This window comes from Meles meles, chromosome 12 (genome assembly GCF_922984935.1).
Source record: "Meles meles chromosome 12, mMelMel3.1 paternal haplotype, whole genome shotgun sequence".
In the NCBI taxonomy this organism is placed as follows: domain Eukaryota; kingdom Metazoa; phylum Chordata; class Mammalia; order Carnivora; family Mustelidae; genus Meles; species Meles meles.
Genome location: NC_060077.1, coordinates 26,890,299 through 26,907,909, shown reverse-complemented (window position 1 = coordinate 26,907,909; position 17,611 = coordinate 26,890,299). Strand labels below are relative to the sequence as shown.

The 17,611-nt window shown below is 42.8% G+C and overlaps 1 protein-coding gene across 3 annotated transcripts in view; it reads left to right on the top strand.

Moving 5' to 3' along the window:
- Positions 1 to 656: 656 nt before the first annotated feature.
- PISD (phosphatidylserine decarboxylase) overlaps positions 657 to 17,611 on the top strand; it is a 45,147-nt gene continuing 28,192 nt past the window's right edge. Inside the window, exons 1-3 of one of the 3 annotated variants that reach the window (XM_046024155.1) lie at positions 657 to 742; positions 12,011 to 12,090; positions 15,544 to 15,719. In XM_046024155.1, the coding sequence (XP_045880111.1) occupies positions 678 to 742; positions 12,011 to 12,090; positions 15,544 to 15,719 (321 nt within the window). In that variant the 5' untranslated portion in view covers positions 657 to 677. Of the gene's footprint in view, positions 743 to 12,010; positions 12,091 to 15,543; positions 15,720 to 17,611 lie in introns of those variants that run through there. The other 2 variants (XM_046024156.1, XM_046024153.1) reach the window with 2 other exon arrangements.

Genomic DNA, 17,611 nt, shown 5'->3' with positions numbered 1-17,611 from the left:
CTCATATTCTAAAGGCCTATGGAAGGAGGTGTCTTCCCTCCAACAGGAAACCTGATGCCTGTTAGGCTCCCTGGAAGGGCTGGTTGGGCACTAGTTGATCTGTGCTTAAATAACGGCACAGAAATAATTGCAGACATCAGGCAATATATCCTCTTGTGTTAAATGTCCGGTGAAGACAACTGTGATTAGCAGGCTGGGGGAGGAAAAAGTGGAGCTGTGTTTCTTCAGCTTGGGAAAGTAAGAACGCGACACCGTGCACGCAAAGTGCTCAGAACAGAGCCTGACACTTAGGAAGCACGGAATAAAAGGAGTGGTGGGTGCTCTCAGCTTCTCCATTTGTAATTAAGGGAATTGGCTAAGCTGATACATTCTCAGATCTTACTTGGGTGACTCATCCTCCAGGTGCACGAGGAATCGCACGCCAGTAGGAAGAAAGACTGCGGACTTTGCACCCAGGCCCCAATTTAGCACAGTAGGAACCTACCCAACCTGGTTCTGGAGGTGCCCAAAGAGCCGGGCTGCCGCGGCTGGGAGCAGCCATAGGGTGTAGCTTAGTCGTCTCCGCCCACAGCCCACCGCGTTCTTCATTGGTCCCGTGAGCTCTCTGTGCGTAACGTCACACGCATGCGCCACAAGTGCGGCAAGGGGGCGTGGCCCATCAAGAAGGAGGACACAAGATGGCGACGTCCGTGAGGTCGAGGTTCTTGAGGTTGCTACGCGTGGTCGCACCGTGGCGGAGCAGGTATAGCTGCCTGGAGAGGCTGTCTCGGGTGGGAGGCGGCCTGGTCCGAGCCGGAGTGTCGGGAGGGAGAAACCGTTTCTGTTTTGCGGGCTCCAGTCGGGTAAAGACTGACTCCCATCCACCTTCACGTAGAGCTCGGGAGCAGGTGCGACTGCCGATGCTTAGGGAGGTCCGGATTTATTTAGGGTCTGGCCTGAGCGCTTTCGCTTTGCCCTTTCCAGCTGGGTGGAAGTGCAGAAGGGACAAAACAAACGAACAAAACAGATGGAATAGGCTGCGTGCCATCCACTAGGGTCGAGGCTGGGCTGGACATCTCTTTCGGGGTTTATGTTCCTGGAAGGGCAGTACGATGTGGGAAGAGCTTTGGACTGGAAGTCGGGGACTTTCATCTCGAATTCTTGGTCTTTGAAGCAAAGAGGTTGATTGGGTGATCCCAAATAGTCTGTAAGGAATTAGGGTCTTGGCTACTCTGGGGACTAACTTCCACCTCTTAGGTTCTTAGAATTGAAAGAGATCTGAGGGATCATCTAAATCCAGCCTGTTTTTCGAATTGGCAAAATTGAGGCCTTGAGTATGGGAGAGACCTGCTCAGTTTTACCCAGCCAGTTAGTAGCAGAGCCAGGACCCTGATCAGCCCCATGCATGGACCTTTCCCCCAGACTGCCCACCACGAGCGCAGTTATTATTCAGAAATAGCTTGGGAGCATTTGGACTCCCGGAAAATGGATTAAAATGTTGGTAGCTATGACTCAGAGTTGGCTTCTTGGTGTCATTTCAGATATCGGGGGTTTGAGAGATGCACGGTGATTTTTGTTTTTCCAGCAGGGTTAATTTTGTCAGCGTTAACCAAAACTTGCTCTGTGACCAGAGGTGGTGACCTGTCATTGTAATTTGGCAAGTAAAAGGACACTGGATTTGGACTGAGAGGGAACAGAAACTGTGATTGGCTTTACCATGAAAGCTTTACTATCACTGACTATTCAGAAATAGTGTAGTTCTCTTAGAAGGCTCTGCAGTGTGGGGTAACTATTGGGATTTGGACTGAGGGTCTCTGATTTGATATTGATACCAGCCATGAATTCAGCTAAACTGTGTCATGAGTTAGAAAGCTAAAAATGACACTCTTCAGATATTTTTTAAAAAATGATGATGGGGGGGTCGCCTGGGTGGCTCAGTGGATTAAGCAACTGCCTTCGGCTCAGGTCATGATCTCGGGGTCCTGGGATCGAGCCCCGCATCGGGCTCTCTGCTCTGCAGGGGGCCTGCTTCCTCCTCTCTCTCTGCCTGCCTCTCTGCCTACTTGTGATCTCTCTCTCTGTCAAATAAATAAATAAAATCTTTTAAAAAAAAATGATGATGGGGAGGATTACTCACCATCATTAAAAAAAAAAGGGTTGGAGGCGGGGAGTCATACTTTAGTATCAATGGAGATTAAATGAGACTGGATTTAGGTGCAGGGGTTGGAAGGGATGAGGATTTGGACACAATAAGAATTTTTAATTTTCAAAGGTATTATATATTAATACACACAAAAAACAAAAAGACAGTATTTTCTTAGGTTTTAAGTAAAGTATGTCTGTGAAACATAGATGAAAGCCTCATTGCAGGGGAGTTTTTGGTAACTGGGTGATGTGTGGCAGGTGATAGAACAAAGAGAAAGCAACATCTTGGGTGATAATTAATGGCTGTGTTTTCCAAACTTGCTTGATAAAATAATAGGGTGGATGTTTATTAGAAATTGAGATTCCCAGATATATCCCCACCTTGCTGCCAAATTCAGATTCAGTAGGTGAGTAGCTTGGGACTGCAAGTGTTTCAGATGATTCTCAGGTACAGGTAAGTATGGACTTAGTAACTAGGTAGTGGTTGCTTATGCAAGACTTTGATTCAGAAATATTTATAATATTCCTACCACTGCAAACCATAGTGTCAGGAACCATGGGGGAAGGGAGGGAAGAAATGAATTATAAGATACAGTATTTGGAATAAGCTTGTGTTTAAGGAACTTTGCAGTTTAGAAGAAGAGAGAGAAAACACTCAACACTAATACAAGATAGAATGTGGAATAAGGCCTTCAGAAGGTCTGCCAGTTCGTTTTTAGGAGAGTTTTCATAAAACTAAAAGGAGATAGAAGGACTACAGTTCAAGCATCACCACCATAGATGATGTTAAAGGATTTTATAACCGTGACAGTATGGGCACAGACCAATCAGCATGGACATTGGTCATAGGCAGTTTTTTTTGTTTGTTTGTTTGTTTTTTTAAATAATCTTTACTCCCAGCATGGGGCATGAATTTGCAACCCTGAGGTCACAAGTCACATGTTCCACTCACTGAGCCCCTGGTCATAGACAATTGGTAATGAATATAAACTGCTATTTTATTTATTTATTTTTAAAGGTTTTACCCATCCATTTGAGAGAGGGAGACAGAGCGAGCGAGCGAGCGAGCGAGCGAGAGCAAGCGCGTTCACATGAATGGGGAGGAGAGGGAGAAGATGGTTCTCCGCTGAGCAGAGAGGCCAACCCAGGGTTCCATCCCAGGACCCCAGGACCATGATCTGAGCTGAAGGCAGACACTTAACCAACTGAACCACCCAGGAGCCCCTAAACTCTGTTACTTTAAATAATAGTAATATGTAACTAGGTGCCGGTTTTTCATGATTGTCTCAGGTAATCTTATCGAGGTAGGTCCTGTTTTTACAGGTGGAGAAATTGAGGCTTAGAATTAATTACGTTTCTAAAGTCACACTGCTAGTGAGTAGCAGTGAGCCATACAGTCAGACTTGTGTGCTCAGTCATGGGCTTTAATCACGTTTGCAGGATACCCACATGAGTTACCAGCTTCAGAAGAGACATCTGATTAAACTTACCCATTCATCCCTCAGGGCTTAATCTCACCACCAGAGTGGAGTTCAGTAAGAAGGCAGGCAAAAACCACTATGTTCATCAAGGAATATGGACAGTTGGGGCGTCTAGGTGGCTCAGACAGTTAAATGTCTGCCTTTGGCTCAGGTGATGATCCCAGAGTTCTGGGATCAAGCCCTGCATCAGGCTCCTTGCTCAGCGGGGAGCCTACTTCTCCCTTTCCCTCTGCCTACTGCTCCTCCCCTCCCCGCTTGTGCGCTCGCTCTCTCTCTCGCTCTCTCTCTCTCTCCCTGTCAAAAAAAAATAAAATCTTTAAAAAAAAGGCTTATGGGCAGTAAACAAATAGGTGGATATATATATGTATATACATATATGTGTGTGTGTGTGTATACAGGTATATATGTAATCTGTTCATTCTAGATAGCAAGAAGTGCTATGAAAAAAAAAATAGGGGCACCTGGGTGGCTCAGTGGATTAAGCCTCTGCCTTTAGCTCGGGTCATGATCTCAGGGTCCTGGGATCTAGCTCCACATTGGGCTCTCTGCTCAGCGGGGAGCCTGCTTCCCCCTCTCTCTCTGCCTGCCTCTCGATGATCTCTCTCCCTCTGTCAAATAAATAGATAAAATCTTAAAAAAAAGAAAAAGGAAAAAAAAATAAAGGAAAGTGACTAAAGGGTTAGTGCTTGATAGGGACAACTCTTGGGCATATGGTGGTCAGGAAAGCTAAGCTCAGTAGGACGCCTTTTCACAGAGAACTGACTAATGAGGGAGTGAGTCACATCGAAGGGTGTGCCCAGTAGAACAAACAGCAAATGCAGGATGTGGGAAGAGGCCAAGGTGTGGGTACTAGGAGTGGCAACAGGAATGAATAAGGAGAAGATGGAAAGCAGCAGGATATCTGAGAATCCAGCAAGGACCAAGTACGTGGGGTCTGGTTTTATTTTCTGTTTTGAAAAAACATTCTGACTGTTTTTGGGATGAATAGTATATAGAGGGCCGAGAATGAAAATGGGAGACTGGAGAACAGGCCTTCCTAGTCACCTGGTAAGAGAATCAGGTGTCTTTGGCTGGAGTGTGAGTAGTGGTGGCAGTGAAAAATCTGCAGGTAAAGATACACACACACACACAAACACACACACATTTTAAGTTTATTTTTTAAGTAATCTCTACACTCAACGTGGGTCTTGAACTTAAGACCACGGGAACAAGTTGCATGCTCTTCCAGCTGAGCCAGCCAAGTGCCCCTAGGCAGATAAAGATATACTTTATTTATTTAATTTATTTTTTAATTTTTTAAAAAATTTATTTACTTGACAGAGAGTACAAGTAGGCAGAGGGAGAGGGAGAAGTAGACTCCCCACTGAGCAAGAAGCCTGATGCAGGGCTTGATCCCAGAACTCTGGGATCATGACCTGAGCCTAAGGGAGATGCTTAACAACTGCGCCACCCAGGCGCCCCAGATAAATATATTTTATTTTATTTTTAAATATTTATTTATTTGACAGAGAGATCACAAGTAGGCAGAGAGGAAGGCAGAGAGAGAGGGGGGAGTAGGCTCCCCGCGGAGCGGAGAGCCTGATGTGGGGCTCGATCCCAGGACCCTGGGATCATGACCTGAGCCGAAGGCAGAGGCTTAACCCACTGAGCCACCCAGGCACCCCAGATAAATATATTTTAAAGGAAGTTTTCCTGTCTTGCCAGTGGACTGAATATAGATAGCGAGAAAGAAAGGACCTCTATAAGAATGAGTCTTAGGGTTTTGATTTGTGTAGCTGTGTGAGGAGTGATAACTTTTGCTGAAATGGTGTATTAATTGCTATAGTAGCAGGTAAACCCCAGGATCTCTAACTTAACACAGTAAGTTTATGTCTTGATCTTATAAAGTCCCAGTGGGTCTTTCTGATCAGTGGGACAACAGTAATTCAAAGATGCTCCTGCTGTCTTTAGCACATGGCTCCCCAAGTTCTGCACTTTTGTCTGCAGTGAGCCGGCTAAAGGGGAAAGCCTGGAGGTGGATTCCTGGAAAACCTGAATGGTCTTCACGTTGGTTAGAACGCAGTTTTGTGGTCACACCCTACTGCAGAGAAAGCTGGGAAACTCCATGTTTTGGGTGTCCAGGGAGAAGAAGACATGGATTTGATAAACACGGACTAGTCACACCACAGATGGACACCTCTGGGGGTTGGAGGGAGCAGATTGAAGGGGAGTTAGGGAGGGTTAAGAGTTGTGTTTTGGACAAACTCAATTTGAGATGATGAAGAGTGGGGATGTTGAGTAGCCAGTTGAAAAAAAAATGGATCTGGACATCTCTGAAGGAGCCGTGAGGGAATCATCAGTGTCTGGCTATTTAAAGACAGGTACCTGGGGGCCTGGGTGAAATAGGTGATGGGGATTAAGCCGTGCATTTGTTGTGATGCGCATTGAGTGACGTATGGAATTGTTGAATCACTGTTATACACCTGAAACTAATATAATACTGTATGTTAATTAATTGGAATTAAAATTTTAAAAAGGAAAGGCAGGGGACTAGATGAGTAACTCTAGGAATAGAGTGTAGATAGAGATGAGATCTGAATGTGGGCATGGCAACAGTTTGAAGGCAGGGAGAGGCCAGAAAGGTAGGAGGAAAATCAGCGTCCCAGAGCCCTGTGAGAGTTGTGTTTCAGGAAGGAGAAAGGGTGAAGAGGTCAAGAGGTACAAACTTTTAGTTGTGAAATAAATAAGTCATGGGGATGTGTAGTTAATCATATTGTATGGCATACTTGAAAGTTGCTGAGAGAGCCCATCTTAAAAGTTCTCATCATAAGAAAAGTTTTGTAGCTATATGGCGACATATGTTAACTAGACTTACTGTGGTGATCATTTTGCAATATATGCAAAATTTTAAAATGATTTTATTATTTATGAGAGAGAGAGAGCAAGAGAGGGAACACAAACAGCAGAGCTGGAGAGGGAGGAACAGGCTCCCCGCTGAACAGGGAGCCTAATTTGGGGCTTGATCCCAGGATGCCAGGACCATGACTGGAGGCAAAGGCATACCCCTAACTACTGAGCCACCCAGGCACCCCTCAGTGTATACAAATACTGACTCATGTTGTACACCTGAGACTAACAATGTTATATGGCAGTCATACCTCAATAAAAAAAAAAAAGAGAGAAAGGGATTAGTTGTGGCACATGCTGCTGTGAGAGGTCAAATAATATGAGACCCAAGAAACATGCATTGTGTGTTGGCAACACAGAGTTTGTTGGTGACCTTGACAAGAGGTGACAGGATAGGAACAAAAGCGTGGTTGAGCAGGATTAAGAGAGGGTGGGAAGTGAACGTAGGTCTTTTTTTGGTTAAGTTTTTATTTTTTATTTTATTTTACTTCAAGATTTTACTTATTAAGTGAGAGTGAGAGAGAGAGAGTATGTGTGAGCCAGGGGAAGGGCGGAGAAGCAAATTCCCACTGAGCAGGGAGCAGATTTGGGGCTCCATCCCAGGACTCTAGGATCATGACCTGAGCCAAAGGCAGACGCTTAACTGACTGAGCCACCAGGGTGCCCTTTTTAAGCTTTTATTTTAATTCCAGTTAACATACAGTGTTATATTAGTTTCAGAGAAACAATACAGTGATTCAGCAATTCCATATGACACACAATGCTCATCACAAGTGTGTTCCTTAATCCACATCACCTATTTAACTCATCCCTCTACTCTCCTCCCCTCTGGTACCTATCAGTTTGTTCTCTGTAGTTACAAAGAGTCTGTTTCTTGTTTTGTCTCTCCCGTTTTTTCTTTTTTGCCCTCTGTTCATTTTTTTGATTCTTAAATTCCACGTATGAGTTAAATCATTTGTTATTTGTCTTTCTCTGGCTTATCTCACTTAGCATTATACTCTCTAGCTCCATCCATGTCATTGCAAATGGCAAGATCCATTCTTTTTTATGGCTGAATAATATTCCATTGCCTGTGTATATGTACTGTGTGTGTGGTGTTTGTGTATATATACATACATATATCTATACACACACCACATCTTCTTTACCCATTCATCAGGTGGATACTTGAGCTACTTCCATATCTTGGCTATTGTAAATAATCCTGTTATAAACAGGGGTACAGTATTACTTTGAATTAGTGTTTTTGTATTTTTTTTTTTAATATTTTATTTATTTATTTGACAGATCACAATTAGGCAGAGAGGCCGGCAGAGAGAGAGGAAAGCAGGCTCCCTGCCAAGCAGAGAGCCCGACACGGGCTTTGATCCCAAGACCCGGAGATCATGACCTGAGATGAAGGCAGAGGCTTAGCCCACTGAGCCACCCAGGTGCCCCAGTGTTTCTGTATTTTTTGAGTAAATATCCAGTAGTGTGATTACTGGATCATAAGTTTTTAACTTTTTGAGGAACTTCCATACTGTTTTCCCCAGTGGCCGCAGCAGTTTGCATTCCCACCAACAGTGCAAGAGGGTTCCTTTTTCTTAACAACCTTGTCAGAAGAAACCTGTTGTTTCTTATGTTGATTTTAGCCATTCTGACAGGTGTGAGGTGATTTGTATATTTTTGTATTGTATTTTTTTTTGTATTTGTATATTTTTTGTATTGTAGTTTTGATTTGTATTTCCTGATAACAGATGATGAGCACCTTTTCATATGACTGTTGGCCATCTGGATGTCTTTTTCAAAGAAACGTCTGCTCATGTCTTCTGCCAATTTTTTATTTGGGTTATTTGTTATTTGGGCGTTGAGTTTTATAAGTTCTTTATATATTTTAGATACTAACCTTTTATTGGGTATATTATTTGCAAATATCTTCTCCCAACTCATTCCATAGTTTGCCTTTTAGTTGTTTTTTTTTTTTTTAAACTAACATATAATGTATTATTTGTTTCAGGGGTGCATGTCTGTGATTCATTAGTCTTAACACAATTCACAGCACTAACTATAGCACATACCCTCCCAGTGTCCATCACCCAGCCACCCCATCCTCCTACCCCCTGCCTTTTAGTTTTGTTGATTGTTTCCTTCACTGTGCAGAAGCTTTTTTTTTTCTTTTTTTAAGATTTTATTTATTTATTTGATAGAAAGGTCACAAGTAGACAGAGAGGCAGGCAGAGGGAGAGGCAGACTCCCTGTTGAGCAGAGAGCCCAGTGTGGGGCTCAGTCCCAGGACCCTGAGATCATGACCTGAGCCAAAGGCAGAGGCTCAACCCACTGAGCCACCGAGGCACCCATGTGCAGAAGCTTTTATTTTGATGTAATCCCAGTAGTTTATTTTTGCTTTTGACCTATCTAGAACAAAGTTGCTACAGCTGATGTCAGAGAAATTATTGCCTGTGTTTTCTTCTAGGATTTTTATGGTTGAGGGTGAACCTAGCTCTTTTTAAGAGCTTGTTACGAAGGAGAGAAGAAAAGTGGGATGGAAGCTAGAGAAGGGTGCATGGTGGACAGCGTTTATGTAAGATTAAAGAAAGCATAGGGTTTATATGAGGACCGAAACAATCCAGTAATAAAACACAAATTGGTGTAATGGCACATTTGCTGGGCATTTTTTCCCGGAGCTGAGGCTAAGGCGGTATACAAGAAAGCCGAGCTCTGTGTTCTGGGGTAGGGCTGCCAAGGGGGAAGACCTACATGCAAGAGAAACCACCTCTGTGCCGTGTGTCTGGTTCCAGTGGATAGACAATTCTCTCTGATTCATACCTCCCCCAGCTAAGGGAGGAAAAAAAGAAGCCTTATTCAACAGTCTTCAAACATTCTTTTAGTTGGGGGGTTCAGCATTCATTCTGTGACACATAACACAGCAGTGTATAGAAGACAACAATGTACCTTTTAGTCAGATTTATACTTCTTGTTCTAATTCTTTTTGGAAAGCAGGGTTTGAGGCTTTTAGCTTTTGTAGTGGGAGTTTTTAGTCTAAGAAATGAGCATTGTTCAGTGCTGAAAGAACATTCATATACTGAAACATCACCTTTCTTTGTGTTAGTAGCTGTACGTCTCTCTGGCCTTTGTGGTGGTGATTATCATGGTCCCATATTTTATCCCCATACAAACCTGACTCGCCTATTGGAGCATCAGGTTCATCACATTAGCCATATTAGCACCATGCTGTGAGGGTGTTTTTAAGTCAGTTCTGATCATGTTTGCAGACTATCTATATAAGATGTAACTACTAAATATCCATGAAAGTAAATATTATTGTAGGAAGACCATACACAGAGTTCTGTTTTCCACAAAGTGACAATATAGACTTTTATTAAATTACTGCTTCTATCATAAAGGGCTCCAGTAGAGAAAGAAGTGCTCACTGGCAAGGAGTTTCTTTACTTCAGATTTCAGGTCAAATTAGGGGGAAATTGAAGTGCTGTCTGAATTGAAAGGGAAATATTTCCTCTTTGATTAGGGGAGATCCAATTTTAAACTAAAAGTTGATGAATGCTTTCCTTTTTTTGTTTTCTTTTTTAAGTATTTTATTTATTTGACAGAGAGAAATCACAACTAGGCAGAGAGGCAGGCAGAGAGAGAGGAGGAGGCAGGCTCCCTGCGGAGCAGAGAGCCCGACGTGGGGCTCGATCCTAGGACCTTGGGATCATGACCTGAGCCGAAGGCAGAGGCCTTAACCCACTGAGCCACCCAGGTGCCCCTCCTTTTTTTTTTTTTTTTAAAGATTTTACTTATGGGGCATCAATCCTACGATTGAGCCCCACATCAGGCTCTCTGTTCAGCAGGGAGCCTGCTTCCTCCTCTCTCTGCCTACTTGTGATCTCTCTCTCTCTCTCTGTCAAGTAAATAAATAAAATCTTAAAAAAAAATAATAATGTTTTCTTAGAGTGGAAAGCTGTGAAAAGTTGTTGGTAATTTTTTTTCACTCTGTCAAACTAGTTTTGACAAAATAGCAAAGTAGCCACAAAAGAGAATTCAAAAATTCTAAATTAAGTGAGCCTTCCAGACTTGAAGTATATTAGAATAGTTCATGTGGCTGTTTGTGTCATTTTTTTTCCAGGCCAGACATTTAAAATGTAAAGTTTCAGCTACCAGTGTTAGATTCCTTAATGAGTAGGGGTTATATGTTTACAAGTACAGTTGTTCTTTTGTGGTATGGAAACATAAGGCTTTGTGTAAGAGTGCTGGGTTTACTGTCTATTATGATCTTATGTTAATTAAGAAAAAAATAACTTTATTTTATTTATTTATTTATTTATTTGACAGAGAGAGAGAGAGAGATCACAAGTAGACAGAGAGTCAGGCAGAGAGAGAGAGAGAGAGGGAAGCAGGCTCTCTGCTGAGCAGAGAGCCCGATGCGGGACTTGATCCCAGGACCCTGAGATCATGACCTGAGCTGAAGGCAGTGGCTTAACCCACTGAGCCACCCAGGCGCCCCAAGAAAAAAATAACTTTATTGTGAAATAGTTTCAGACTTAACAGAAAAGTTATAAAAATAATGAATAGAATTCCCAAAAACCGTTTACCCAGATCCCCCAAATGTCAACTGCATTTGCTTTACTATTCTCCCTTCCTCTTCCTCTTCTCTCTGTATATATGTGTATGTGTATATATATACGTTTTTTGGTAAAATGCTTGAGAGAAAATTACAGATTTGGTACTCCTTTACTATGAACTTTTCAGCTTTTTTCCTACAAGATCATCTTCTCACACAATCACTGTGCAGTGGTCAAAACTAAGAAATTAAAATTGATATAAGACTTATTGAATCTATACATTGTATTCAAGTTTTGCCAGTTGATCCACGTTTAAAAAAACTTTTTAAAGATTTTATTTATTTATTTGAGAGAGAGAGCACGTATGCACCAGGGAGCCAGTGAGCATGAGCGGGGGGTAAGGGGCAGAAGGAGAGGGAGAAGTAGACTCCCTGCTGAATGGCGAGCTTGACGTGGAGCTCATTCCCAGGACCCTGGGATCATGACATGAGTCAGTCACTTAACCGACTGAGCCACCCAGGTGCTCCAAAATTTTTTAAAGTAATTTTTAAAAAAATATTTATTTGTCGGAGATAGAACACAAGCAGGGGGAGCGGTAGGCAGAGGGAGCAGTTGGTAGAGGGAGAAATGGGCTCCCTGGGAACCTGACGTGGGACTTGATCCCAGGACCCTGGGATCATGACTTAAGCTAAAGGTAGACGCTTAATCAACTAAGCCACCCAGGCATCCCTGTACTCTCTCATTCTCTCTCTCAAATAAATAAATAAAATCTTAAAAAAATTTTTAAAAATAGGGGCTCCTACATGGCTCGGTCAGTTAAGCGGCTGACTCTTGATCTCAGCTCAGGTCTTGATCCTAAGGGTTGTGAGTTTAAGCCCCATGTTGGGCTCTATGCTGGGCAAGGGGCCTTCTTAAAAAAATTTTTTTTTAAATTTTTAAAAAATAAATGTTTAATGGTTCATTTTTGCTTGATTATAGCCTCCTTCACTGTGAGAACACTGCCATGAGCCAATTCCTGCAGTCCTTAAGGAAGCTGCCTGTCAGATCCTTCTACACAAGTAAGTGGGCAGCTAGAGGTGGTGCTGGCCTGTCTGTGCTTCAGTTTGCTTATCAGTACACTGGGATAAACAGCTCCTATTTCGTTGTGTTGTTAGTAGAATTAACTGACCTTATATCTCTGGGGTACTTAGAGTGTCTGGTAGATAGTTATCACTGGAGCCCTAGTGATCATTACCTCATCGTTTTTACTGGCTGCATAGTATTCTGTTGAAGACTACCATTTGGTGTTAGACCTTTAAGTTGTTTCTAGGCTTTTTCTACTATAGACATATCTGTGGTAACATATCTTGGTGCAGCTTCAGGATAAATCTGTAGAGCTAAAATTGCTGGAGTGGAAGATTTATGTATTTTACAAGATGGCGTTTAGGCCAAATTGTTCTTCAAGGAGGGTTGTTGCAGCTTGTGTGCATATGAGCATGAGGTGCTCATGAGTACCTCAGTCCCCCACACCCTCATCAAAACTGGATTATGGACTTTTTTGATTTTGTAAGGAGCTTGATTTTGTAAGACCCTTTTTATTCAATCATACCAGAAGCCATTTTGAACTGACCATGAGAGGACCTTGGGAATAAAACGAATTGGTTAATGAGAATGAAAACAAAACATTTATTATGGTAGTTAATAGCAGCACATCTGGGTGTTCCTTATTTAGTTAAGACTTGCAAGTTGGAACACGTGGGAATCTCGAGAAGGATAGAAGGGGAGCCACAGTACCTGAGCCATAAACTTGGATCTGCAGAGAAGCAGTGCTTTTATAAAGTAACAAGCCCAGCAGAGAGGTGGTCAGTAGTGCGGGGCTGTCTCTACTTAACAACTTCTTTTTGGAGAGGCAAAGTAAGCCTCTGAGAAGGCGAGACATGTACTCAAAGGGCTAGTGTAGCGGGCAGCATTCAGAGGAACGTGACTAGTCCATCTAGAGTGGGGGCTCACTGGAGTGAGGAGGTAACAGCACTTCGCTTGTCACCAGTTATTTCAGAAAGAGGGAAAAAAGTTGCTTTATGGTCAGTCTTTCTTGGTCCGAGGCAGAATATTTAGTTGTGAACTAGTAAGGGTTCGTTAGGAATAATTAGAAGATGGAAGAGATTAATGACACCCACATTTGCTCATTAAAAGAAGAAACAGCAACACTCAAAACATGGTGGGGGGAGCTGGTGATGTTGGGAGCAGGAGGGCTTCCTCTCAATGGAAGTCACAGGTAGTAAGAAGGGTATTCTCTGTTTTGTATAGGCTTTTGGTGATTCAGCTCTTGAGATTTTGTTTTAATAAGAGCATTATTGAGGTATAATCCATATAACATAAAATTCATCTTTTTAAAGTGCAGTTCAGTGGCTTTGAGTATATTCAGGATTGTGCAACCATCACCACTATTAATTTTAGAATTTCATTCCTCCCCCCTTTCCCCAAGCCAGTAACAATACTTGACTCTTTAAACCATCACTCCCCATTTCTCCCTGGTCCCAGCCCCTGGCAACCATTAACCTACTTTATGTCTCTATAGTATGTTTCCTATACTGGACACTTCATATCCTATACTGGATAATATGCAGCCTTTTGTGGCTGGCTTCTTTCACATAAGGTTTTTAAGGTTCATGTATATCATGTGTTGGTACTTCATTCCTTTGTGTTATCAAATAATACTCCATTGTATGGATATGCCACATTTGAATTCATTTACCAGTTGATGGACATATGAGTTGTTTCTACTTTTTGGCTGCTGCGGAACATTTTTGTATAAGTTTTTGTGTAGATGTAGGTTTCATTTCTCTCAGAAATATCCCTAATAACAGAATTGCTGGGTCACAATGGTAATTTTATGTTTAACATTTTGAGGAACTGACAGACTTTTTCAGAGTGGCTGGCCCATTTTGAAATCCCACCAGCAGTGTATGAGTGTTCTACTTTCTCTCTGTCTTTGCCAACACTTAATTATCTTTTTGATTATAACCATCCTAGTGGGTGTTAAGTGTTATCTCACCATGGTTTTGATTTGCATTTTCCTGATTACTAATGATGTGTTGGTTTGCTACGGCTGTGCTAGCAAAGCACTGCAAACTGAGTGGCTTAAATAGTAGAAACTTACCCAAGTTGAAGACCAGAGGTCTGAGATCAAGGTGTCACAGGGCTGCATCCTTCTAAGGGTTGTGAGGGGGAACCTGTTCCGTGCCTTTGGTCTGGCTTCTCATGGTTTGCTGGCTTCTTTGGCTCATAGAAGCATCATCTTCATCATCTTCATCTTCACACAGCATTCTCTTTATAAGCATGTCTGTCTCCAAGTTTTGCCTTTTTATTAGGACACCAGTCGTTATCTGGTTAGGGTCCACCATGATGGCCGTATTTTATCTTGTTTACTTCTCTGGAGACACTGCATCCAAATAAGGTCACATTCTGGGTACTGGGAATTAGGACTCAGTATGTGAATTCTGGGGGGGATACAGTTCAACCCATAGTAGAAGTTGAGCATCTTTTCATGTGTTTATTGGCCATCTGTGTATCCTCTTTGGAGAAATGCCTATTTAGATCCTGTGTATGTTTTTAAATTGGATTGTCTTTTTTTATTATTGAATCGTAAGATCTTATGGGAGTTTGCATTTGAGAATACTAGTGTCTAGTCAGATTTGAGTCTGGATTGTAGAATTAAGGTCAGAGAGTCCTGGGTGAGAAATGGTACCCGATTCCCAGTTCTGGATCTGGTGGTAGCCAGCCTGGCAACCTTGATTAGTTTCCTGACCTCTTTGTAATTCAGTGTTTTCATCTTAAATTCTCTGGCTATGGTGGCAATTGAGGTGCATTGTAGTTTCATAGGAAAGATTCTTGTCCCTTGGGCACCTGGGTAGCTCAGTCGCTTAAGTGTCTGCCTTCTGCTTGGGTCATGATCCCAGGGCCCTAGAATTGAGCCCTGCATTGGGCTCCCTGCTTGGCGGACAGTCTGCTTCTCCTTTTCCCTCTGCTGCTCCCCCTGCTTGTTTTCTCTCTCTCTTTCCCTCTGTCAAGTAAATAAGGTCTAAAATCTAAAAAACAAAATATAAAACACACACACACACGCTCGCGCACAAAGATGTTTGTCCCTTACTTACTGGTAGAATTTGGAGACAGAAGGTCTTTTTTTTTATTCTTTTTTTTTTCCAATTTATTTTACTTATTGGAGAAACAGAGTGAGCGAGAGAGAGCACAAGCTGGAGGAGGGGCAGAAGGAGAGGGGGGAAGCAGGCTTCCCACTGAGCAGAGATGTGGGGCTCAATCCCAGGACCCTGGGATCATGACCTGAGTCAAAGGCAGCTGCCCAACTAACTGAGCCACCCAGGTGGCCCCAGAAGGGTCTTAATAGTGACTCAAGGTCATACCTCCTATCAAAGATGCACTGGTGTTTCCTGGACCTCATTTTAGTGCCGTTTGCATGACTCATCCTTGTCCCTTCTCCCAGTCTCAAAATTTTCCTGTTTTTTTTACTACAGATGCCAGAAGAGTCCACACTGCCCCTGCTCGTACCTTGTTTCTGCTGCGTCCCCTGCCCATTCTTTTGGTGACAGGCGGTGGGTATGCGGGTTACCGGCAATATGAGAAATACAGGGAGCGAGAGCTGGAGAAGCTGGGGTTGGAGATTCCACCCAAACTTGCTGGTCACTGGGAGGTAGGAATAAAGGTGGAACCACCTTGAGTTCTCATTTAGCACAACTGTCTGTCACTTTTTAAATTGCCTCAAAGTTGAAATGTTTGAAAAAATGAACTGTGCTTCTTTGGAGCTCATGTCTCCAGTGGGCTTTTGGCCAGACACAGATGTTATGCCTTTTGGGTCATGTTGGGCTTCTTTTCTGCGTCCACACCTACCCCTCGTCTCCCTAAGGGCTCTGAGTAGCAATTACCTGCAGTTGCAATCCTCAGAGTTCACGCCTTGTGTGGGGGCTGACATCCTAGTCGTTTATGCCCTGCTCTCTCTGAGGATAAGCTGAAACGGTGGGGCTTTTGTGATGTGGATAATTTCTTACCAGGAACCAGACTGAAATAATCAAATTCCTTTATTGTTACTGCTTGAAATGCTTCCCCCACAACAGGGCAGGCTTTGATGTTGTTGAGCCATGCGTGACGTACAATGAACTCTCTTATTCACTTGTGCTCTGGTGGCCCAGGATGATACCTAACTCAGAGCAGACATTCAGTAAATGTTGAAATTGAACGTTAAGGTATAAATTTAAAAATGCCTTCTTTTCAGCCATGGTGTAATAAATGAAAAATCTGAAACATCAGTAGATCTCATAGCCTGGGCAAAAGTGGGGGGAGCGAAGGTAGAGACTTTATGGCATTTGGAGTGATGCATTTGGGTTTCTTCATGAACCTCTCTATATTGGTAATTCAGCTCGTTTGAATCCAGTGGCCAGGGCATGTGGGTTCTGAAGGCGAGTCCCAACCATGTCCCTTAATAGCTGTGTGAACATGTCACTTGCCGTCCGGTCCTCTGTGTGACTATGCTATAAGTAGTATAAACAACTATAAGGCGGGCTGGATTGGAACCCCTCTGAGATTCCTTCTAGCTCTAGCAGAGTTTATCTAGGAATATTTGTTGGCATTGGCATTACATGCTACATTACAGGCTTCCTCCCACAATCCTATTTTGAATTTTGGTTTAGACCCTCTTCCTCCAGTAGAATGCAGTGTAAAGATGTCCTCTGATTTCCAACAGTCCTGTAAAAACTGTGACTTAGGAAAACAAAACAAAACAAAACAAAAATTGTGACTTAGTCAGCCGGCCCTACAGATCCAGATGTGGGTGTTAACCCCAAGAGGTACGTTTTTGCTTGCCCATGTATATCTACCCTTTTTTTGGCCTGTTTGTACATCTTGGACTTTATAGTAGCCTATCTCAGACCAAAAAAAGAAAAAAGGTTTTTTGTCTTCTGGTAGTATATGACAAAATCCTTTTGGCAAAGGATAATTGTGTAGAATGTGAGTCACACTTTTAAAATTTGCTGTACTCTATTTCCCATGACATTGGTGGTTTCCTCTGTAAATATACCTTTTCCTTTATGCTAATAAGCTACTTGTTAGACTGTGATCATATGACGCCGCTCAAGTGTTAGACCCAAGGTAGCTTCTCTCTGACCCCACGTGTTTGCAAGCTGAGTCACGCTGTGACAAGCTTGCATGCTTGCTCAGCAAATTCCCACCCATTTCAAAGGTCTTCCAAGAGAATCTACATTTGGAAGAAATCTGTGGCTTCCAAAATCATAAAGACTAATGTCAGTAGTATTTTTTTAACATTCACCATTTGCATAATTAGTATTACTGCCATGTAGGAGCCAATACCTGAAAGACAACCATTTGTAGGGAGGACAGGGTTGATTGGCTTTTAAGTTCTAGGGCCTGGACAATAACAGAACACTGGATCCGAGTGGCCCCGTGGAGCGTGCGATCTGAAGCCCCTGTTGGTTAAGAGCTGGGTTTCAGTTAGATACTGTACTTCTGGTGGAGTAAAATGGCCACAGGACTGTTGGGTTTACAGGCAGGATGCCAGCATTTCACTTCATG